The sequence below is a fragment of the Ascidiella aspersa genome, chromosome 1 (genome assembly GCF_963924565.1).
Source record: "Ascidiella aspersa chromosome 1, kaAscAspe10.2, whole genome shotgun sequence".
NCBI lineage: Eukaryota > Metazoa > Chordata > Ascidiacea > Phlebobranchia > Ascidiidae > Ascidiella > Ascidiella aspersa.
The window spans coordinates 33,933,194-33,958,948 of NC_139447.1; the positions used below are offsets into that span (position 1 = coordinate 33,933,194).

Genomic DNA, 25,755 nt, shown 5'->3' on the forward strand with positions numbered 1-25,755 from the left:
AAAAATTTTCCTTTTAATTGCAAAACTGCGTTTATAAGGTGGCCTTTAACTTATTTATTGAGTGTAGTTGTAACAAGTAAAATAAAATGTAAATCGAAAAAGGTATTCTTTAATTTACATAAAGTACATTATATACATCTATATGGTAGCCAAATTTTGTAATGCAAGTTTAATTTATGGAATGACATGCTTTTAAAATTCCTCTTTCACTTCAGTTTTGCGATTTACCAGGAAATTTATAAAAAGTCGTCTTAAATATTTTGGCAAATACACCTTGGCCTCCTAATACTCTTACACGGTTTCAACTGGTATTATTTGCTCTTTACGGAGCTTAAGAGATTTGTTTGGTTAACCTTTTGGGACGCTTGCCCCTGATTGCATTCCACTGACTTCCCGCCAGAGATCTTTGGCGTGGAATGCTTGTTAAAAACTATGCCAGTGACGTCATTTGGCGTGAAATATCGCCGGCCTGGTGAATTAACTAAGAAAAATAGCCGTTTTTGGCGTATATATCGTCCTGTTTTGGCGTAGAATTTCAGCCAAAACTAATTTTGGCGTAAATCTTTGGTGGCCACAAATGATGGAATGCAGTCAGGCACTAGCCAGAATCCTACCACTTCTTTACAAAAAGAAATAAGTTGTAACAATTAAAATTACAAAGAAGAAATTAATGAGGGAGAATAAATATAATAATAGTATGACCCACTCTCACCCAAACACTAACTGACACCCAGGTTGGAAAGTAAGGCCTGTAAAATCAACATAACATGCCGTCAGTTGCAAAAAATCGTAAAATGAATTGCATGAAACTACAATATTTTTATGTCCCTATGATTTTTTTAGGATAATAGTTTGTTCAAATATCTAAAAAATTATTTAGACTTAAACATGCCGAAGAAGGACAAGGCTGATAAGGTGTGTATTCCGTGAATTTATCTACCTTAATTAATTTGCTGTTAATTAATGTATTCTACCTGTTAATTGCTTGTTTAGTTTGCATGCCACTCTTTTAGTTGCATCACAATGGTATTTTCTTCGCAGGGCGGCAAATCTGCTGCAAATGCACCAAAGCCAAAAGACGATGACGAAGTAAGTTTGAATTGGTGCATTTGAAATCTGGTTTGCTGCATGACATTCTTTTTTTTTTATTTCTCTATAGTCAACATAGCTCTCATACTCAACATTTCAATATTTTCAACCGATGATGATTGTACTGATATTTATTCCGGAAAAGGAAAGCACAGTTTAGTTTACTAGTGCAAAAACATCAAAACTCTGCACTTGTTTTAGTTCCTTAAATTTTGTTTGCTAATAGACCTAAAAGTTAAAAGTAATTTTAACTTAAAAGAAAAGTAATTTAAAAATGTCATGTTGTGCAGTTCCTTTTTCTGTTTACCATACTGCTGTTTAATAATTTAATATCTATTGTTTCAATTTACCCTTTTGTATGCATTATTTCATTGATGCTGTTAAATAAATTGGATTATTGATTGGTTTGGAACGCTAGTAATTTAAACACAGAGCTGTGAATAATTTAGCAAGTTTTAAAGTCATAATCATTAATCAAGCAAGCACTACATTAATTGCTTATGCAAACGCCATGATCACTTTTTTTTTTCTTAATATATAATTATACATATTATAAAGTTGCTTTTCTCTTTTAAGTAAAAAAACTTATCACAAAAATTTTACTCACATAGTTTTGTATTGCTGCATTGAAAGACAGGCCATGGTAGGTTGACATTTTATATTTTTACAGAAAAAGCCCCGGCCCCATCACACCAACTCAGCTGGACCTCCAGTGACACAACTGCATAAAGTAGCGTATGCTCCTGGTGTACCCCTGGTCAAAAAGGAGAAGCGACAAAACTCTTCGCGATTTAATGTCACCAAAAACAGAGAACTCGTTAAAATGGCTGCATTAAAAGGTATGTTGAGATACATCTAGGTTGCCTTACAGTTAGTTCTTAAAATACCAACTGTATTGTAAAGTGTAGTTTTTTTACTTGCAATGGAAACTATGTGCCATCTATTAGCTATAAAAAAATGTTCAATTTAATTTTATCATGACTCTTGTTTTATTGAATTTAATGCAACAAAAATATTAATTATTCTAAGGTTAAAAAATTTTCACTTTTACCTGAAAATTTTTTAATTTTTTTGAACGTTTTGATCAAGTCTTAAGATAATAGCATGAGATTGTAGTTAGACATAAGAGAAATATGAAAGCCTTTATAGAAGTAAGTACCGTTTTGAACATTTCAATGTTGAAAAATCACATTAAAAATAAATTAAGAGATTTTTGATGTTAAAAATGTTACCTACTTCTATAAGTGGACTTTAAAAAAACTGCCTTGTTTATCTGAGGCCAAATTCAAGAAGTAGCCACCAACGAAAATTTACTTTTCTTTGACATCTTTCACTTTAGCAAGATACTAGACTTTCCAGTCGCAAAATTACTATAAATGGAATGCAGGATAAAAAATGGCCATTTTTTTAAACTCCGACCCAAAGTGAAAGTGTTGTTATTAGTTACCAGATGACCTGATCAATAATTAAACATGCAGTGTTTCACATTTAAAGATTTTTGCACTGTGATTGTATCATAATATTATGATGCTATTAGGATAGTAAAAAAACAACAGTTCAAGTTCGTTCATAAAGGCAAATAATGCTCTAGCACTATTCAAAGGGAAAACAGTTACAGGATAACTTATATTATTTTGATTAAGCTACTAACAAAGTTAGCCGATACATACTTTTTTTAAACAAAGGGAACCTATCCTAAAGGATGTCAAATACCTAAAATTTTAGTCAAAAGTCTATCCAGCACCATGCGATTTTAATATTTTGCAATGGTAAAAAGTTTAAAATTGCTAAAATAAGATACAATATTTGACAAGCTATTAACACAAAAATGGCAAACTAGGGAAGCTTAGTTACCTTTACTTGTTAATAGACCAGTTTCTGACAGTATAACTTTTTTTGATTTTAACGCTAACTATGAGTTTTATGAAACAATAAAACTCAAAGTTTAAATACTTAGTGCAGACATTTTTAGGAAACATATATTTCGCCTATACTGGCATCATCAGTTCCTGTAAGTAAACTTAAAACATATACATAGCAAATTATATATCAAAAGTTAAAGAAATGCAAAAACGCATCACCGATTTGGTAAAAAGTATTAAAACAAAACAGGCTTTGAGAGGCATGCTCTGGCTTTCTGCAAAGTGATTGACACAAACTCGCCCTGTTGGCTAGTGCCCAAACCCAAAGACCTACTGGACTTAATTTATTGATCTGTGACAAATTTTTACAAATGCCAAGACTCCAGGGGTCAATTATTGTGTAAATTGCTAGCAATTCCCGCTTATGTAACTACAGAGTTAAACAAGCTTTTGTACATGGTAAAAAAGGCGTAAGATTTTAAGTCCAATAGACAATAAGGTGAGCGATGCACTAACTATGTAAACGCACAATTCAGGTATATCATGTAATAGAAAAACAATTAGCTAGGAGGGAGGGAAATTCACAGACGGCTGGACAACATGTTTAGCGAATGTTATCTTTTGTTGGTGAGTTTAAATATCTACCCCAGGGGTCGGCAAACCCTGGCATGCGTGCCACTTGTGAGATGTTTTTTGCTTGCACGCCAAATGATTTAACACGCACGTAAAGTGCACTACCACGTCATCAACTTTATATACATCACTAACCCTAGTGCTAACGAAATGGTTGCACACAGTTCGTGTCACAAATTATTGTCTTAATTGTTGAATTTAACATTAGTTTTTGTGGCCGTTAAACTTGTTGGTTACGAACAACCGTTCGCATTACGTCCCAATGCCCTAAAATTGGCGTGATGTTTACTGCGTTAATTCTACATTAAAAGTAAGCACGTGATTTTTTGTGCGACTAAGAAAACAAACTAGCGAAACTGATAGTTAACACCGTCCGACGTGTGTGCTTGCGAAATACCAAATTTTGAAAGTGATAAGGCAGCAACCTATAAATTGTTAAAGTGGAATAGCATATTTCTATGAGCCTTATGAGTGGATTGCTATTCTTATTTTAGGTATGTAAATCGGTGAAATACAGGCTGTAGAGTCTGAGCCGGAATCGGAACTTGATGAAATTTCACATTTGGCCGGAGTCGGACTCGGGTTGTTTTTAACCGACTCCGAAGTCCCGGCTGCCAGTGCAAAACCAAACATAGAAAACCGTTTGGCACGCGAGTTGTTAATATTTTGAAATTATTCATAAACTGGCACACTGCATACAAAAGGTTGCCGACCCCTGATCTACCCTGTAACCTTATTTTAGCATATTGTTAACAGCTCAACTATAATTTTGCTACAGATGCTGCACCTGGTGATGTTGAACTTCTATTCACACGAAAGTTGCAACAATGCTGCGTCGTTTTCGACTTTGTAACCGATCCGCTCAGCGACCTCAAGTGGAAGGAAATCAAGCGCGGCGCTCTAAATGAAATGGTTGAGTACATCACGCACAATCGTGGAGTTATAACGGAGGCAATTTACCCAGAAGCTGTTCATATGGTAAGGGACAACGTGTCCAATGCTCATATTATTGCTTATATATTTGTAAGCAGTTTTTTTCACTCTGGTGGGCATTAGGAAAACTTATGAGGGCGTAACAATTTCATTAAACTAATTATATAAACATAGTTACTAAATAACAGGCTATATTTGAGAAATGGTCTTTAAAAGAGTTGGACATGAGCAGTGAGAACCTTTACCAAGACGAAAGGAAATGTTGGATAGGATTGACATTGATTGCCAGAAAAATACTAAGGCCTGTTGTTTGAACTGTTATGACCTCAGCTATACTAGGGTTGTGACCTTACAAACTAAGCCACAAGTATGACTATTCTTACTGCCTGTTTTAGCTGGTACAACCCTTTGGTTGAACTTACTTCTTTGAAGTAAACAAATTTTGCTTAAGTTTGTTGTTTAAATGCTTAATGTATAAGTTATAATGTGTCTGTCATTATTATTTGTTCTACTTCTGTTGCTTTTACCAGTTGTTAAATCCGTTTATGTATGGGATAAATTAAATGGTTGAGATTTTAAAGGCTATTTATTGCGTAAATGGCTATTGTTACCTGCTTCTACAATTACAAAAAAATGCACTGGTGCTTATGGTGAAAAGGCAAGTGTAAATCTTAATTTAATATAATCCATGGGTCCATTTGGCACCAGTCTCTTTCAAATTTTTTTTCGTAAGAATTTTTACTTATTAACCTTTCCATATGTATATATATATATATATATACTGTTGCTGCAAGGCTGTTTAAACAAATTTGCCGGAAAGAAAATCTTTACAAGTTAAAAAAAGATTCCCCTTGTTTTTTTTACTTTCTATATATTAGGGTCATTTTTATATAAGGGACAGTTAAGTTGCAATTTACCAAGTTATTCTTGTTCCTAAATACTGCTGATTTACAATTAAAATGCATTTAGTGTAAACAAAATAATAAATTTCAAATAAAAGCTGTAGATTAGTGTCATACAAAAAGGACTTGAAACATTGTTAGGATTTTTCCCCAAAGAGAACTACTATATATTAGTGTTGTAAACAAGTCATTTTGAAATGACCTAAATCCCAGTCAAGACATTCGTAACATAACTTAAGTCCCAGTCAAGACATTCATAAAATAACTTAAGTCCAAGTCAAGTCTTTTTAAATAAATAACAAGTCAAGTCATAGTTAGAGCAAGTCAAATTCAAGTCCAGCCCTTGTCAAAAAAATAAAACTTTAAATTATGAAAACCGACAAACTCCTCCGATTATTATGAGTAACTCAAGTAAAAAATAACATAAAAGCAACATATTACAAGCAAATCGTTTTATGTGCAAAGATTCGGTTAAATAACGCAATTTTATAAATAATTCGTTGATTAAAACAATTTGTTCATTGACTTAAGTCATTACAACACTGCTATATATTGACTTTCACTTTCTGTTTCAGTTTGCTGTCAACACTTTCCGGTCTTTGCCGCCAGCGTCGAACCCATCGGGGGCCGAATTTGACCCCGAGGAGGACGAACCAACCCTGGAAGCCTCTTGGCCCCACATTCAGGTGATTAGGCTTTATTGTAGAGAAACGAATGACTTGGGTTAAAAAAACAACAGTCACATGTTATTAGCTTAGGTTGCATGCAAGGCCATTTCAGTTGTAGACGTTTGTATATTGTGGCATTTTTAACATGCTTATCAATCAACCAGGCAATGAATTAATCATGTTGTATTTATATGTTATAGGGTGCGTTAACCTTTTTTCATGCTTTCGTACACTTGAACAAGGATGCCTAAACCACAAAGCGTCCATTGAATTAAACATCAAAATTTTGCAAAAACATATAAGTGTTCTGAACCTTAATTTTTAACCCAAGTCATTTGTGAAACAGGCCAAAGTCAAGTCAAGTTATTTTGCTGAAAAGACTTAAGACAAGTAAAGTCAGTTGAAAACAGTCTGCACAAGTTCACAGTCATATTACCACACTGCTAATGTGTACTTCATAGAAGTTAAATATTACATGATAAGGTATAGCACTGCTTAGTGCAGCTAAATGTTTATAATTGACTTCAAACCATTGCAAATATCTGTTTCGAAACAGATCAAATTTCCTATAAAATATAATAATGACAAAAAAATACTTTGCTTAAAAGGGCAACTTCCTACTTTGGAATTTCAGTTTAACAAACTGTTTAACAGGTCATTATTTAGCACAGGGTGGTCAACATGTGGCCTGTGAGGCCGTGACATCATTTTTCGTGGCCCACGAAGCACTGTTGAATTATTGCAATGCATACCTTTAAGGGTTTAATCAAAGAAATATAAGTGACCGACGAACAGCAAGCATATTCGAATTGTTTGGTTATGATTACATTTTCCGGTTACTCCATTAAATAAACCAGTTAACTATCGCTCATCAAGTTTGAATCCAAGGGGTGGCAAGAACGCCTAATTTTTGTTACGTATTGTAGACCATTTGAAAGTCACAGTACGTCCTATAACCTATATGGAACTTTTTTAATGGCCGTTTTGTGAACCTATAAGTTATTATTTTGGTCTTTTTACATCATTGATCATTAAAAATCATTGATCCACTTCTGGCATGCATGTAGCACTTAATATGGCCTGCAAAGAATATGCAAGAAATATTGTGGCCCGTGAAGCTGTCAACCTTGGACCACCCTGATTTAGCACATCAATATAAAAAAATAAAGTGCTAATTGCGTTTTCCAATACACATTAGGTGGATTGCTAAACTGCATGGCATTTTTTTTTAAATGCACATAATTATATAAACTATGCAGCACCAAGAATTTCAGGTGTCGAAATTTGCTAAATTCACATTAAGTAGATTTAGATGTAATTCACTAATTATGCACCCTCAGTGAAAGACAGCATGTTCATTTTCCTAAAGTACATTAAAGCGTACTGACAACCAGGTTTGTCCAATTTTAAATGTTGTATTTAATATATTTTTTTTGTCCAAATGGCAAAATTGTGGCTACGTGCATGTACTTTATAAAAGATTTAAAGGTATGTAAATTAGGTGGAAGCTAAATCAATATCCTTTATCGCAGTGAGAATGGGCTGCAATACAAGTGTACATGGTTATGTATTAAAAAAATAGGAAATAACTGGGACCTTTGCCAAAGTCCCATGTGTGTAAAACTAGCTTTCTAAAAGCTCCACAATATGTAAATGATTTGTACAAAAACAGCAGCTTTTATCAAGCCAGAATACCACATGTAGTCTATTAATTTGAGGCTTTTATATATATATAGGCTTTTATTTATACTACACTTAGATTTCGGAGTTTTCCAAACACATGCTTAACTTCAAACAGAAAACATTGCTAGTACTAATGATGCATTTTTTTAATCTTTGCAAAGAGTTTGTCTAAACAATAGGCTTGGATACACTTAATGTATTTCTTTTTTTAATTCTTGTTTCAAAAACTGTCTTCTTTTTGTTGTCTTATTTCACTTCAACCAAGCCAGTGTATCAAGCAGTAAAATTGAGACACTTGTAAAAGCTAGGTAAGGTTGTGTGAAGTCTACATTTGCATGCTAATGCTGCTCCCACAGGACAGATTAACTCTGTCTGCGGGCTATTTTTAGCACTTCTTAAAAGTTGATGATGTGATTAATTGATTCAATCCTTAATGTTTCCTGTTGGCATTTGTAGCCGACAGTCCAGAACAATTCAAAAGTAAAAATAGAAAAAGCAACAATGAAAGTGATCTCTCAGGATTTGTCTTTTTCCAGCCAAAAGGTGTCTGCATTTCATACGAAATGGATAACTAGATTACCAATGTCATATAAGATATTTGACAATAATTCTATTTCAATACAACTATACAAGCCATGTCAAAAATTGAACTCTCAAAATAGAAGTTTTGTTCTATTGCTGTTAACAGTTTGCTTTTATCTTAAATTGTATTCTGTCATATTATTCATTCCTTAACTGCGAGATGGTCGTTTATCTTGTAACAAGAAATAAAAATGCCTAATCCATTTCCAAACAATTTTATGAAAATGTTCAATCATGAAAATAGTTCTGTTGGTCAAAGGGTCTCCTGTTGATGAAAGCTTAAAAGGGCGGTGTGCTTGTTAGTGTTAAATCCTGCTTAAGCCTGCCATCACCACTTGTCTTTCTTGTCTGACCAATTAACCTCTCAATTGCCTTTTAAATCTATTGCCTGATATCAGTTTCATGCAAAATCAATTAATCCCAATATATTTTTCCTTTTAATGGTTTGGTTTTAATGGCAGAGCGACTTTCTTATTACAATTTGCAGCATTTATATGCATTTTCTATTGTCCTAGTACACGTTTTTATGACCCTATTTTTACTCCTTGAACCATTGTGTGGATTGTGGTTTCCTGCTGTCGGATTTATAGCAAAGTCATTGGTTTGCTGGCTGAATCAAATCATGTTATAACGATTTAATTAAAGTTAACTAGATTTTATTCCATGCAAATTTTTGTGGTTTAATGGTTCCACACACTTTCCTGTCCTGGAAAACTGGTTACATTGCACAATCAAACAAGCTTTCAAGTAGGATTTACAACACTACAGCAAATTACTTGAAAAACAATTTTATAATAAAGCCATTTAGATGTTGAAAATAAATAAAGATATATACATAAGATGTAAAAAATGCTGCCTGCTCTATATGGACTTTGATATTTCTACTTCATCTTACAAAAACATTAACTACAGGGTTGTTCCTAAGAAAAAAATTACACTCGCCAGCCTGGCGAGCAGCTATCAATCAGCACTCGCCAAGACAAAATAACACTTGCCAAATTTGTTGGCACACCGTCTGCAAATTGCCATCCTAGCGTGGTCATTTCTTGAGTTATCGTTAACCTGTCTTATGGTTTCTACACGGAAACATTGTTTTTTTGAGAGTCTGGTCGTTTATTTCCATGCATGGTTAAACAAATTATTGAAGCAGTGAATATTTTTTATTATACCCATAAAGCAGTGAATGTTTTTTACAGTCTTTAGTGAAAAAATAACACTGACAATTTAGTAGCAACGGCCTGTCCGTTATCATTTTTTTAAAATTGCTCGCGCTCTGTTTTTCGTGTTCTGATCTTTCTGTGCTTAAAGGGGTTTTACCGCAAGTTGCTTCGCGCTAGAAACAAAACGCAAAACTTCGCCTAAAACTACAGTTACTGGTTGAACAGCAAATAATCACAAAATAATTGTAAATTTACAACTAAACCATTCTTTCGCACTGTTAACTATATGCACCAGAGGTTATGTGCTGCGCTATGAACTTACGAGAGCGCAACAACATACTTACGTAAACTAGTTGGTAATTCTCAGCTGTAGTTTTTACAATACCGTAGTGTTCAGTGGGCCGTTTCGGTCTCTTAAAAGTCTTAAAAAAACACTGCCTACAAATAATATAATACATTTACATTCAAACTTATTGTTACAATTTTCTCATGCAAACAATTCAATAAATCAGAAAAGTAAAATTCTTATTGCTGGGAACATCGCAAGTTTAGTAAACTTTTCCATAAGCGTTAACGACCAGATTAAACTTTTTAAACAATAAACCTCATAACTATTTACCACTGCAGCAATGACGCCTTTGATTGTTTGCCGGTAAACGTTTGTTTTTTTAAAACGGGACTATAAGTCTTTATTATGATTATACAACGTGACAAACAATCTTCATTACGAGCTTCGAACGTAACTTCGAATAAATTTATTATTTGTGTAGTGCTGAATGTATTTGAGCCTTAGTGTTTAAGAAAATAACTAGCGCTAAGTAGTATTTCGCTTAGTAGTGGTGCTTAACACAAGTTAATATTTCCTCGCCGAAGCCACTCGCCAGTCGGGCGAGTGGGTGTCAATCAGCACTCGCCAGGAGCGATTTGCACTCGCATTGGCGAGCGGGCGAGTGCTTAGGCCCAACCCTGAACTATTATGCTTTAAAATTTTAAAATTGATTGATGAACTTAAATTTATGTTTGCTTGCATCAAAAAGCAATCAAACTGCTCAACAAAGAACAATGTTTTATGTATTTTTTACTGGTAGGCAATTTGATTATCTCTAAAAATAAATGTAAGCTAGAAATATTTTTTTATTCAAACTTTTAAATGTTTGATATGCCAGAGTTTTTTGCAAATTTCAGAATGTTAAAGTAATCATTTTTTTGCAGCTTATTTACGAATTCTTTCTTCGCTTTCTGGAATCGCCCGACTTCCAGCCTCACATTGCAAAGAAGTACATCGACCAAAAGTTTGTTTTGGAGGTGGGATATTTGTTTTAAGCTTTCAGTAGCTTTCAATACATTGATTGAAAAAGTGTCTGAACTATTCACACATTTTTTTTTACAATGTGGCAATGCGTCGCCAGCTTTTTGGTACTATATATATATATATATTATTCAAGACACGTTGTGGTTTTGTCGCCATCACTTTGTAACTTTGGTGTTGTCGTTTATTTGCTTTCAGTCTTAGCTTTGATGTCTTACCGTGCCTAATCGGCTCAAGTAATTTATATTTGTTCTACTAATGTTTGTCGAGTGTGTGACGCCATTCGCAACTGGAAAACATGTCTGCATCTGTTTGCTTAGAAATGTTTCTCATATTTAAACTTTACAATCTAACTAATAAATATATAATCTTAACAATCTGTATTCATACTGTTGCATTTATGGTACATTTTTTGTTGACTATTTATATAAATTAGTGGTTTTTAACCTCTTTTTGCTAAGAACACTTTTTAAAAGATTAACAGTCCTTAATTTTTTATTTTTTTAAATGATCAGAACATATATAGTTTTGCAAAATGTTTTGCAAAGAATAGTGAACTTGGGAAACAATACAGTAGTCAAATTGGAAGAAACAAAATGCTTGATAATAGATCAGTGGTTCTCAACCTTTTTGTTCTCGCAACCCCTTTTGAGTTTTCGATAACTTGCGCGACCCCCCAATTATAATGTGTGATACATAAATCTTAAGTAAATGAAAGACACATTTTAAAATTGGCAAAATTCTATAGGGAAAAAATCTAGACTAGAATTGTATCAAAATTTGGCTAAAATGCGCTATGCACAACAAGCTAAAGTTTGAGCCATGGTTGCCAGATGCTTGGTTTAGGATAAAACGTTGTTGGTGTGCTGAAATTCGGACATTTTAGGTCAAATAATAATTTAGCATGTACATTGTGCAAAACTAAAGGGAATCAACCGAGGTAAATGTTCTTGGTGGACAGCCAAATTCATACAAATTTACAAAATGGTTAGTCGTTAACAGCAGTGCAATAATAAAGCTTTCTGTAAATTCTTTTTCAATTTGCCTTTTTTTTTTTTTTTACGCATCAAAATTGAAAAAAAAAATGGATTTATGTTAGTAAAGTTGGTATAAACTATTATGGAGGCCTTGTGAGCCCATGGTTTTATTTCACCCAATGTTCCAAATAAATCCGGCAAATTTGGGACAGAAAGCTTACTGTCCTAATGATTTACAAAACGACGGACACAGCAGTTTAAATTAGGACAATTTATCGTATTTGGTTCGAATTTTAGGCCTTTTGGCAACCCTGGTTTGAGCGTCCATTCATTTTTATTAACTGAAGCTAGGCTTAATTCATTAATTGAAAAGTCTAATGGTGACGTCATAAACGCGACAGGTTCACTGCAGAAAAAGCCACACAAAGACAAATGTTAGACTGGCAGTTGCATTTTCTCCTTCTATACTGCTCACGTTTTGGGTTAATCTTGCCTAATTCTGATGATTATTTTTTTTTTGACATTCTGGGGGGGTTAAATGACCAATGGTATAAATGATATCTATATAAGTTGGGCGATAAATTAAACCTGAATACATCTATACATTCCCCCCTGTGGTTTCCAACCGGGGTGCTATTTCGAATGCTCAAGGTTGTATATTTTAAAATCTGTAGGAATTTGATTTTTGTTAATAATGGTAAGCCTTTGATACAAGTATTTGTGTGCGATTAGAGAACAATAAATCAAGAGTTGGTTTGTTCCAGTTTGTTTAATCTGTCAATATACTGAAATACACAACAAAAAATCTAGTAGAACAAATGCTCTGTCTCAATCTATTTATGTTTTATCAGGATGCCATAAGCAATAAATGGTTGAGAATCACTGCTGTGCCTTCAGAAATGTTTTTTTATTTCAGCTTCTTAATCTGTTCGACAGCGAAGATCCCAGGGAACGTGATTTCCTAAAAACCACACTGCATAGGATTTACGGAAAGTTTCTCGGACTGCGGGCACATATCCGCAAGCACATTAACAATATTTTCTACAAGTATGAAGCCCTTGCTTTTGCTCCTTTTAGTATATATAATATATCATTGAAAATGTCAACCAATGTTGTTTTTTTTTTGCAGATTTATTTATGAAACTGAACGACACAATGGAATTGCAGAATTGTTAGAAATTTTAGGAAGGTGATTATTATTATATTAACATTTTTAGTTTTATGTTTCTGAAAATTAATTTATTTTCGAAGTTTTACCCAATATACATTATTAGAAATGTCATCTTACTTACTGTAATGGCAACATTTTAGGTTGGCCCCATCAAGTAATTCATGTGTGCAACAATTTTAAACAGCAAATATATACTAAACAGGCTGTAAATGTTTTTTTATGAATTACATAAATATTTTTGTCAGATGGTAAAGGCAGACTATAACATAATTTTTTTTTTCAGTATTATCAATGGGTTTGCACTCCCACTTAAAGAAGAACACAAAGTCTTCTTAGTACAAGTTCTAATCCCACTTCACAAAGCAAGATCATTGACAGTTTACCATCCACAGGTTGGTTTTCATTGGTGGCAGAGATAAACATCACCTCTTCTTAGTTAAACTAAACCAGTGTAAACTATACTTCACTCATTGTTGTCCCTTTTACTTTGCTGTGGAAATTTTAGCCAAGTAATTAATGCATAGCGAATGTTTAATGTAATCAAAAATAAGGCATTATACTTCAGGCATTTTTTCAAATCTTATTATATTTGTTAGGTTAACAAATATGACTGAGGTTTACTATTCTATTTTTGACATTATTATATGTGCAGTATACAAATATTATAACACTATACAGCCACTGAAACAAAAGATAAGGCCGACTAATCTCAATAAGCCTTTTTGAAGGCATCTTATTCTCTTTTGTAATATATATATATGTATATCATATATATGTATATGTATTGTGCAACAGTTTTTTGAAATTATAAAATTCCTGCAATTAATGTACTTGGTTATTTATTCGCTGCTGTTGTTCAGTTTTTTCATTGGTCAGTTGGCCTCTATTGATTTTTATTGATTCAATCTAATTTGTTAATGTAACCCAACACCTCAGCAGGTGACAATGCAGATTACATTTAAAACTGCAATGCCATGATGCCATGCACAGTTGGTGCACACTAGCAAACCTTTTAGGTGCAGACTTACTGCAATCTCAGAAATGCATTGATTTATTTGACTGGTGTGTAGTTACCATGGCAGTTCATTTCTGTAAAAGATTTTCCAAACTCCTTGTTTAAATTTAAATCATTTTTTTATGCAAAATTAAAGCATTTTGTTTAATCTAAACTTGTATTACCAGACTGCTTTACAAATTATCGTATGAGAAAATATAAAAGTGACCACGGTTGTTTAAGACCACTGGCAACCTTTCCAATGCTGTGAATCACAGCTTTTTAGAACATTCTGAGCAATAATACCACCAAACATTGATTTGCGGCTTTTTACAATTTAAAAAATTTCTCTAAACTCCTGTAAATTGACCTTGGTTTTACTATTTAGCACTAATAAGTAATTACCTACAAAGTATTATAAAATTATCATTTTTTGCTGTACTTCACTGAAATTTCACCATCAATTTAATATTTTCTAGCTTGCCTACTGTGTTGTCCAATTTCTGGAGAAAGACTCAACGCTGACCAAACCGGTAAGTTACCCTTATTAAGGAAATCAATTTTTAGTTACTTTGATACAAGTGCTATATAATTACTACGGCAGAAACATTTTTTATGTGTAACACTTCATTGACAAGTGCATTTTCTCATATTTGTACATGAAAATCATTCATGTTACAACAGTTCGAAAAATGTGAACCAAAGGTTGTTATACTATACATTAAAATTAGTCGGAAAACAGCATGTATATTTACACCATGGCCTTCGAAACTTTTTTGAACGCGCTCCCCCAAAACATTTTGTTTGCGTCAACCACGGTCAACTAGAATTTTATAGAGCTGACGTCATAAATTGATGTTATAAAACAATGCGACCTTGGGAGCGGAAAGTTTTAAAGTGAAATGGACTCTAACTACATTCAGTGCTTAAACGTTTTTGTTTCTAATTAAGCTAACCGACCCTAGTTTAGAGCCCTAATGTACTTTTGAAGTTTAGTCTTTTGGATGAAAGATTGCCTTTCTGCCCTGATGATTACTCATGAGAAATTTTTTTTTACTATAACATATCATATTGTTAATCAATCCTGGTTGATAGCCAGGTTTGTGTAATTCGAAAACTGAAAACGAGTTGCCTTGTTGACAAATTGTATTTCACTGTTGACGAGCTTTCGCACAACCGTATACTTCAGGTCAATCAGGTCAGAGTAAAAACTCGAATGTTCTTGAAGAAGCATGGTTATGTGAAAACTTGTCAACGTGAAATACATTTTTTCAACAGTGCCACATGCAGTCACGATCGTAAATGTCATCCTTGTCAATTTATTGCGCTTTCCAAAACCGTTGCCTGGCCTTTTTTCAGGTGATTGACGGCCTTCTCAAGTTCTGGCCGAAAGTCCACAGTCCCAAGGAAGTCATGTTCCTCAACGAGCTCGAGGAAATCCTGGACGTGATCGAGCCGTCCGAATTCACCAAGATAATGGTGCCACTCTTCAAAAAGCTGGCCCAGTGTGTATCCAGCTCGCACTTTCAGGTATTTCGTCACTCACAACTTGTTGAAAGCCTCCCTTTGTTATAAGACCGGATTTTTTATGGTCTCTATTGGACAAATTTTCAGTCAGGCAGCTCAATTATTAGGCTTGAAAAGAGAAAATGTTAGTTTTCAGTCGGGCAGCTGCATCTACATGCCGTGAGATGGATTTTATAAAAATTGATTGTGAATTGAGTAAAAGGTTCAATTTCCAGTTATATGCGGAATTTAATTTCCAAGAAGCGTATTAAATTAAATTCCCTATAGAATAGTTTTCCCTACAGAAATATTTTCTTTTTGAAGTTCTGCGTTAAAAAATCCTGCAATAAATGAGTCGAGTTGCGTAAATAACTTAATATAACCGATTTAAATAGCGTTTAGTGAACGTTTCTTATAATGAGGTGTTAAAAACGAAAAAAAGGTACTTCAAATATACTATATATGATTTGCAAATCATTCTACGTTCACCTCCTACGTCTTGCAAAATCCAGCCACTATCTTAAGAATTATTTGAAACGATCGCAAAGTGCTTCTTGTATCTCAATGGATTTTAAATTAATTTAACGTCCAAATCTAACATCCAGCCATTCTGTTAGGAATTGTGCGAAACATTTACAGAATGCCACCTATTTCTGTATGCGCTTTATATTTATTCTTCGTCTAACTCATGCCATGATGCTCCAATTATTACGATTCAATTTTTCATTTTAAAATCGATTTGACATGGTTCAAAGCAAATGTTTGTTTTTTGTTGAATATGGTTTCGCGTTGATCGCTTTACCGTAAGTAAACAAGCTACTAGTTCTTGTCAGCTAACCTGCAGATGAACGCAAATGACCCCGTCTTGCGAAAGACGTATTAGACCAGTGATTCTCAACCGCCGGTCCGCCAAATACTTTACATTCTTATATCTCAATTACAAAATGCAAGATGTTGAAGGCTTGTCTATTTAATTTAGAACTTCGTCAATTTGTAGCATTGTGACATAACCTAGAGTTGATCTACTTTAGATTCTATCATATGTCACAATGCTGCAAGCGTTGTGAACTGTTTAGAAGTGGGATACTGCGTGTTTAAGTCTTAAATTTTAAGGCCAGTTGTATGTAAAAGCTAAGAAGACTTTTAGCATACTTTTCTTGTAATTACCTTTTGGTTTGATTTTTGAAGGTCCATCGGTCCGCAAAATGTGCTTTAAAATTTTGCCAGTCCGTAAGCTGAAAAGGTTGAGAACCACTGCGTTAGAAGACTTGATTTCCAATGACGGAATCTAAAATTTGGCTCAAATACACGCACTTTCGGTTTGCGGATCTTGTTCCAGATTTAATTGTTGCACTGCGTTGATTACAAAAAAATTGAAAACTGAGAAAAATTTCGTTGGGGAGCATTATAAAGATTTGAAGGCGGATTTGGAAAAGTCCTGAAAAATTACAAACACTGTTAATGCGTAGATCAGACGTTTAAAATTTTTTTAAAGAGGGGTCCCTAAAGTCTTTTCGGGGGTTGCGTGGACAACGGGATGACGACATAAAACAAATAGAATTCAAGAACCTCCTTTTTTGGTAAAACTCCTGCGCAAATATGCAACTAAAATCTAGTCAAAATGATGTTATTTAAAAATCTCTCGACTTTTGTTTTTAAATAATGCACTAAATATTTATGAGCCGTTTATGGTACCTTCTAACAAGACAACGGACCTCCAAGGGGTCCACAGACCCCAGTTTAAGAACCCCTGACGTAGACTTATAAACATCTCTCGATATATTATAAGATTTTCTCGAATAAGGCCACTTAGTTTAAATGCAAAATTTTTACATTGTAACTTTCAAGCTTTGCCAACGAACATGGCTGATCCAGTAACCTTACTAAGTTGCCCAAGCTACCCTACATTTTAAATAATCTGGCCGACGTTGTAATCGGTGACAAAACTAAGCAAAATGCTGTGGTTCTTAAATCAGTGGAGTTTTAATTAGGATGTTCAAAGTAGAATATCGGATCCTTGGATTCGTATCCAATTCTCTCGTTTATTTCGGGTAATTGGAACCGATATAATTTATTCGTTTTACAGCGAATGGTTGCGTCTAGTTTTTCGTACGCGAGTGGCAAGTTTAGACCAAGGCCTGTGCTTGCTTGAAATGTAGCCATTAAGTGCGGCGTTCGCGATTTTTCGGGCGACAAATTACCCCCCATCTTGCGATAACCTTCGCCTAATAATTAAGTGTCAATTAAGCGTTATTGGGTGAGCGATAATAGCAAGAGCAGAGTTCACAATTAACTGAACACGCGCCACGAGGTTACTTAAGGTCAACTTCAGGTCAATATTCAACGAGGTTATGCACGGTGAAATTGTTAAGTATTGTTTACACCAGTGCTCCGCAACCGGTGTGCCGCGAGACCATGCCAAGTGTGCCGCGACGTTCCCGGAGGTGTGTTACTTGCGTTTTTAAGGGTACTTATTAATCAGTAGAATTAATGCAAAAACTGGATACCCCATTATGGCAATTGTTTTAAACTTATGCTAAAATCCAGGTGTAATATTATGGCCTTTCCATAGTCGTTCAAACAGTTTTTAAAACCTATGTTACCTTCTTTTATCGGAAATTAAGTATTAAAATAGTTTTTTTGGACTGACTCAACTTCAAGGAACTACACCAGGAGTACAGACTTACGACAAATATTTTCAAACATTACGCGAAAGTGTAAAAGGGAGATTAACCATGCGCTCGAAACCTATGTGAAACATCATTGTAAATACATTATTAGCAGTATGTGACTGTAAGATTAATAATTAGTTTTCGCAGCGGTTTCGAAAAATAAATTAAGCAAAAAAATACAAAGCACCAAGGTCAGGTTTCATTTTTCGAATGCTATTAAAAGCCCTCTGCTCTAGTCATGTACTACAAGGGGGTACAATTTTCAGAACTTTGACTGGGTTAGAAATTTTAGGAAGTCAAAATAGGAATTTAAAGAAATGTAATACATAAAATTTTCGGCGCGTTTTATCATAGATCAAGTCGTGCCTTTTTAGATTGGCTGCCTATACGACGTTTTCGTCATTTGTCGGTCGACATACAGTTCGTAGGTGTGCCGCCAATTTGTTTTAACTCTGTTGGTGTGCCGCAATTGAAAAAAGGTTGCGGAGCACTGGTTTACACATTACTGGTAATAGTAAAATTGTATTCTTCGCAGTTTACTATTCTACTCTGCAACAGATCACGTTTGTAGTAAAGTAGAACTGACACAGAACAAGGCTTCATAAATAGGGGACTGAATTGCTGAAGAGTTTATTATGTTGCATTGTACTCACTATATGTGCAAAATGCTAAGTTTGACAACAACCTAGGGTTTGTATTATGTGGGGCTTTAATTATCTTGACCTAAGAAAAATACATACACATACTTGTACATCAACTGTGTTTTAGCTTCGCTGGAAGGGCGACGACGGACCGAGGGTCGTGAGTTCGAACCTCACCTCGGGCTAATTTTCTAGTTTTCAGCTTGACCTTGTTTGCACAAAATTCCTTAATTGATCGACTGATTCGTTTAGTTAGTCTATTGAAGGCTCCCGCTGTTTATTGACTTTTGTTTTATCAACGATATAATTTACGTTCAGGTTGCCGAACGTGCCCTGTATTACTGGAACAACGAGTACATTATGAGCTTGGTGAGCGATAACACCGCCACCATTCTGCCCATCATATTCCCGCCGCTCTACAAGAACTCAAAGACCCACTGGAACAAGTAAGCAAGATGAACCAGTGTAGTGTTTATTCCATACCTGTGCTTTTCATTTTGGATTTGCGTTTGCCATTTGCATCAGCAGTTTTGTGAAAGTTATTAGGGAAAGTGTCCCAGTTCTTTATTGACTGAAGTATTGCAAACTAGTGGTTGGTGCTCTTTTCAATTCTTTGTACTGTAGATGTTCCTTTGGTATTGTGCCAGTCTCGGTAATACGCAAAATAATTGTTGGTAAAACAGTTAGGATGTTGGAAAAATTAAAAAATCCTCCGTTTTACAACTGTTCTCAGTCATGAAGATCTGAACACAGAAAAGCAAAAACAAATTAAATTGGTAGAAATTAGACTAATAGAACAATTTTAAAAAGTTCCATTTATATCGGAGGGAAAAGTAGTTTCTTTCAATAAAATTTATTCGATCAAAAAATTTACATTTTTCTCTTCACACTCAGTCTTGGTAATACAAAAAGAGAAAATTTTGGATAGTCCTGAAAAAAAAAATATTTTTTTTACTTCAATCTTGACCAGAATTGTTCTTTCAACCGTTTTGCTCTTCCGCTTATTCGGCGTTTTTATTCTGTCCAGGACGATCCACGGGCTGATTTATAACGCGCTGAAGATCTTCATGGAAATGAACCAGAAGCTGTTCGACGAGTGCACACAGAAGTATAAGCTAGACAAGCAAAAGTAAGTCAAAACTTAACCCTCTACCTTTTTCCCGTATTACGCCAACGTTTCTCATTCGTCTGTCACGTGTATTTCTCAGTTACGATTAGAATTTCAAATAAGCTTTAATGTTACGACGATCAGAGAATAATAGCAGCCTTGATCGCCGTTCAAAATTAAAGAAAAAAAAATTTACTCTACCAACCAATAGATTCAAAGCTTGGAATCAAATTGCCCACTACCCATGTAGTACTGATTCGGTCACATGTATTTAAAAATCAAGAAACTCGGCAATTACCGATATCATTTTAATGCTAGACCTTGATCTGTGCCAGAGGAACTTCAGTATGAACAGCGTTGCCACAAATACTTTAAATCTTATCTTTAAAGGTCTTTGAATGCCTTGAATTGATTTGTGTTTTAAAAAGTCTTAAAAAACACTATATTTTTTTCCAAATAAAATTGTGTGGCAACCCTGTATGAAACTTAAATCATATTTATTGGCCTTTCTGTTTGGTTTCAATTCCCGATTGGCTTCTGTGTATTATGTTATTCCCTTAACAAGTACACACCTATTTTTTTTTATCTGTTCACTCTTTGAAAGCAATGAAAGCGTGTCAAGAAAGTATTGTTTCACAATTGCCACAAAGTCTTCAAGTGTTAAAAAAAAAACCTAAAAAAAGTCTTCGAATTTGTTTAAATTGTTTTCAATAAAGTCTGTGGAAACCCTTTTTTGGACGAAAGAACTTACAAATTCTAACACTTTTCAGTCCACGTACGAATTTTATTTTAAAGCGCACTTTTATGTTTTACAATCCTGTCGCACATTTATCCCTTCGTGCGTTTTACCGACATCTTTTTCGACCTCAGGGAGAAGCAAAAGCTAAAGGAAAGAGAGGATTTCTGGCAGAAAATGCACGACCTGGCCATAAAGAACCCGCTGGTATGTTGCGACAGGCGGCACTCGGGCTAAAAAACGTACAAGCCGCACTCTGTAATAAGATAGCGACCGCCTGCGGCACGCTTGCCCTTTTGCAGACAGCTAATGTCGCGTTGATAAGTATTTTTTTGAAGTAGAATTTTTAGCCGGGCGAATGAAATCGGCTACTTGTTTTTTTTCTGAACTTTGTCTACCGACCTTCTTTTTGCGATAAATCTTTGAACGTACAAAGTTCAGGCGTTGGTCTGCGAATTTTTGCTTCCATTTCAAATGGTTAGATTCTGGATAAGTTCTTATATCGGAAAGTGGTTGTCGATACTTTTGCGTTTGAAAACGCACTGCCCACATAGGTAGTAGTTCTTTACGTTTTGATTGTACTAGTGTTTCTCGACACATGAGACGCGACCCAATATTGAGCGGCTGTTTGATTATGTGGGGTCGCCGACTGCAGTAGTTTGCATGGTGAGATTCGTTCTCAGTGAGATTTCACCGATATCTAAAACATCTTAGGCAAGAAAACTGTGGAAGCAATACGAAAATATTGATTGTGTTAATCAAATTCGAACTTCCGCTAATGTCTTACGTTTTGTTTGTTTAAAAAAATATTGAAGAAAAATGAGCCGCCAAAGCTTCGCTGCTGTACTTATTACGATAAGTATTTAAGTCGCCGCGAAAAAAGTTCAAGAAACTCTGGGTTGTACTATAAGCTGGTGACTTTTATAGATTAAGTAAAACGATTAACAATAGAAATCGATTTATTGGAGATAAAATCGAATTAAACCGATCTTCTGTGAATCCGTTATAAACCCTATCCAGCATGGGCCTATATCTTGCTACAATAGAATGGTTAAATTGTGCGAACGGTTGTTTTACTGCAATAGTTGATTGGTCTGGGCCGATTTCTTCTTCAGGCCTTCAAACCTACATAAAACTTTTTTTGCCGAAATCGTCTTCTTCGTAAAGCTTAAAACGGGCAATAAAAGTTATTTCAATCCTGAACAAGATGCAGCCGGCCGGTTTGACGGCGCTGTGTTTGTTTAAAGCCACAAAGCAATTGCAACACATTATAACGATGCTATGACTGCCGACATCGCACTTAATTTCAAACGCAAGTACAGGGCTGTGTTGTCGTGTTACACACAAATTCAGGCTCTTTTTGTTTGTATTTAACGTGGTTAAACGATGCTTGAACATATTTTATTTAAAATTGCTTTCTATTTTTATTGTTGGTAAATTCCGTCGTTTTGTGTGAAATTCCATTATTTAAATAAACCGAATCAGACTATCTAAGCTCATACAAAAATATAGCAGTTTGTAAACGTTATAAATAGATCTAAAGACATCCAGGGCTGTTGTTATAGTTAGACGTGAATCGAATATCATGATTCAGGCCCACATATACATCTATATTTGTTGAACGTTTTGAACAATTCTTTTATTTTCAAAATGGGTTAAGTTATTTAATTTACGTCGTTAACTACAACCTCAAGTTAGAATCCTAAAATATAGTCGAACGTTCATATGGAAACACCCCCTACTTATGTATGGGCTTTTATATTCAGTCAACGTATTGCTACAACATCCAGCCTTTATTTTAAGTTTTATTTAAAACGCTCAAGCTATGCTACCAACTTCGGTATGGACTTTGATATTCATTTTACCATTTAATACAACATCCGACCATAATCTTAAGTTATAGTTGAAACGTTTGCAAAATACTACCTTCTTCTGTTTAGGCTTTGATATTCATTTTACATCTACCTACAACCTCAAGCCATTATTTTAAGTTTTTTTTTAAAACGCTTAAACTATGCTACCTACTTATGTGTGGTCTTTGGTATTCATTTTAGGTTTAACTACAACCTCCAGCCATTATCTTAAGTTTTATTTGAAACATTCATAAATTACCCCCTACTTCTGTATGGGCTTTGATAGTCATTTTACCTTTACATGCAACCTCCAGTCATTATTTTAAGTTTTATTTAAAGCGTTTAAACACTATGCTTCCTACTTCTGTTTAGGCATCAATGCCCTAAAACTCACACTTTCTCTTTTTTCCAAACCAGTCGAAGAATCTCTCGTCGAACAACATGGCCGCCTTCCCGGTGAGCACTCTCGCAAGCGGGGACGCCCCACCGGCGATGCAGTGCGACAGCAACAACCCGGCGTCCCAGACGCCACCGGTTGCCATGGATACGACAGACAACAGCGCCCCACTTCAACTGGCCGAGGTCGCCAAGGATGTGGAGCAGGTGAGTGAAATTTTTAGGGGTATTTTGGGGGGTGTTGGGGATATTTTAAGGGGTCTTTGGGTATTTTGAGCGGTTGTTGGGGTATTTTTAGGGGTTGAGTGGGGCATTTTAAGGGGTTTTTATTTTTTCTACTTAGAACAAGAATGTTGATTCGTGCAAATTTGAGTATAAACTCAACTTGACCTAGGAGCGATTTAATCAAACAAGTTAAATTAAAATAAAAACCTTTTCAGACCGATTTCATAGACATAGATTCACTAAGATTGGCGCGTTAAAAAAAAAGAAAAAGTCAAGCACACATGTTACTCATGACTTTTTTTAGTCTTTACAATTTGAGGTTCAGCAACGAAGTTGTTATCTAGTTGTCAAAGAAGTGAAATGCTGTACTAAAGTTTTACAATACTTATTGGATTCTAGCAGAGGTAAGTAAACCACAGCCTGCTAGCCTAATGCAGTCTACAGAGTTAGTTTTACCGGCCCGCAGCATATTTCTTCAATTAAAGTCAATTGGAATGTTAACGGAAGTAATCGAATTTAAAGCCTGATGAAATTTTATGTCAGCACAGTTTGGTGCATTGCCATCGTTTTACGATATAATCAAGTTAGTGAAGTTCGACCCAATTTTTATATCCGGCCTCGTTAGGCCTTTCAGTTTTCCGGAACTTAATTAAAAAAGTTTGGCAAACCCTTGATTTGATACAATAAACATTCAGTAGTACAGATTTATATACAAAATATAAAATATATTCGAAAGATAGTACCACCATACAACTACTGCGCATTCCTTTAAAGTTAGTATCAAGTTATCCGCAGTATTATTCGTATTAGCATATAACGGTAAAAACCTACCGTGGCTTACTAGCTCTGCAATTGACGCGCATCTAGTAATTTGCGTCGACGCACCGAGATTAGCGGACGCCGCTTCGCTTATTAAAGGCTGAGCGTTTTAAATTATCGAATAGGTCGTTCTGGAGTTTTAAATTAGCCTATGACGCTACGCATTTACCACTTAAACCCTGTATTTTGGTACCGGTAAGAGGCGAATAGAACCAAGCAAAGGTTTCGACAGTGAAATCCATTTCGTTTCTGTTAAGCGCGATTTGTTTCACATAAAGATGTACCGTTAGAGGGCAGTGTTCCTCGACCTTTGGGGCGCGACTTAAGTTGGGTGGCTTTGGGTGCGTCGCCGACTGCAGTAGTTCACATGGTTCAGATTTATTGAGATTGATACTGATCTCAGCAATTTATCTGCAAAAGATTCAGGTAGTAGCCGAAGCAATACGCATACATGGCATATTAAATAAACTGGGAATTGATTTTTGTTACTGTTCCACTTCTCTTTAAAGATAAATTGGGTCCCTTCGAAAAAAGGTTGAGAAACACTGCGTTAAAGACTTTGGTCTGTTTTGTGACGTTGATCTGTTAAAAAAAACACGGTCAAGTAAGATTTGTGAAGTCAATAAATGTGGAAAACGTTGAAGCCTTAAAAGGATTTTTTTATTCGTAATTTGTAACTTTTACAACGGCCGTGGTTTAACCTGTCGTATAAAAAATATATTTTCTGTGGTATTTTATTTCACTAATTGTATAATCTCCGTTACGATCAGTGAAAAAAACAGTACTGAATTTTCGGAAATTTCATCATCACAATAGATAAATTGATTGAAAATTCCAAACACTCTTTCTGTGAGAATTAAAGCCCATGCACATGCAAAGTATGCTACGTACTTCTGTATGGGCTTTCCTTATCATTTTCCAACTACAACATACAGCTATATCAAGCTCTAATCCTTTCCCTGCGATTTTACTGAAAGTGAATGCGCAATTTTAAAAATCAACGCGCCATTCTTATTTGTTCTGTTGTTCTCGGGTTTGAGTAAAAAAGTTTGAGAGAACCTATGCATTATTTCATGCAACGGAAAACGTTTTTAACCTCCCAGAAACACAAAAATTCTCGTAAATTTTCAAATACGCTTGAACCCGTAATTTGTAATTCTTATCGAAACTCTTCCTCCAATTATAAAACCAACCATGGACCTGATTTTTTTCCAGATGAAGACCAACAAGGGGCCTCCCCTGGTCCGTCGCAAGTCTGAGCTACCCCAGGATCTGTACACGGCCAAGGCCCTGGCCACGTACCGGCGCCCCGAGGACCACCTGACCACCAACCCCGAGAACAGCTGAAGCCTCTCGCCCCCCCAAAAAAAAAATCGCGTATATCGTCGTTTTTTTGATTTTCCGTTTCGCCCGTGCTTGTCTATCCGTGACGTCATCGTTTCGCCGCCATTTTTTTTTTCGGAATCGAAATTCGGCTCCCATCTTTTCTCCCAAAACGTCGCGGTAAAAATCGACCCGCCCTTAACAATCAACGCTTGATTTCGAGCCGGAAATCCAGTTGCTATAAATTTCCAATGAACTTGCTTTCCCGTCGTACACCCAAGAATATTGACCTACACAACGCAACCGCCGAAATAGCGAAGCATTCGCTTGAGCCAGCTAGGGCCTTATACCTCCTCGCTTTTTGTTTGATTTGGTGGCAGAAGCATTGCTTTCTTTTTTTTAAATCGTAAGTATGCGAAGGTATTGCGTTTATTCTCAGCTTTGGTTTGTCGGCCATTCCTGTTTACTTAACGGGTGTGAAACTTTTGCGTGCGACAATAACCAGGCAAATGT

General features: G+C 35.3%; 1 protein-coding gene across 2 annotated transcripts; it reads left to right on the forward strand.

Moving 5' to 3' along the window:
- Nucleotides 1–847: 847 nt before the first annotated feature.
- Nucleotides 848–25,266, forward strand: LOC146169905 (serine/threonine-protein phosphatase 2A 56 kDa regulatory subunit gamma isoform-like). 2 transcript variants are annotated; one of them, XM_083388909.1, is made up of 16 exons: nucleotides 848–915; nucleotides 1,042–1,089; nucleotides 1,760–1,928; nucleotides 4,363–4,562; nucleotides 5,995–6,105; nucleotides 10,725–10,817; nucleotides 12,715–12,845; nucleotides 12,928–12,987; nucleotides 13,253–13,361; nucleotides 14,443–14,496; nucleotides 15,323–15,493; nucleotides 19,101–19,228; nucleotides 19,810–19,911; nucleotides 20,761–20,833; nucleotides 22,897–23,082; nucleotides 25,135–25,266. In XM_083388909.1, exons 1-16 carry the CDS (start codon nucleotides 889–891, stop codon nucleotides 25,264–25,266), a joined length of 1,794 nt encoding a protein of 597 aa, XP_083245035.1. In that variant the 5' UTR covers nucleotides 848–888. The 2 variants fall into 2 exon arrangements, with proteins under 2 accessions (XP_083245035.1, XP_083245036.1); XM_083388910.1 differs by lacking the exon at nucleotides 1,042–1,089 and having other exon boundaries at nucleotides 876–915.
- Nucleotides 25,267–25,755: the final 489 nt, after the last annotated feature.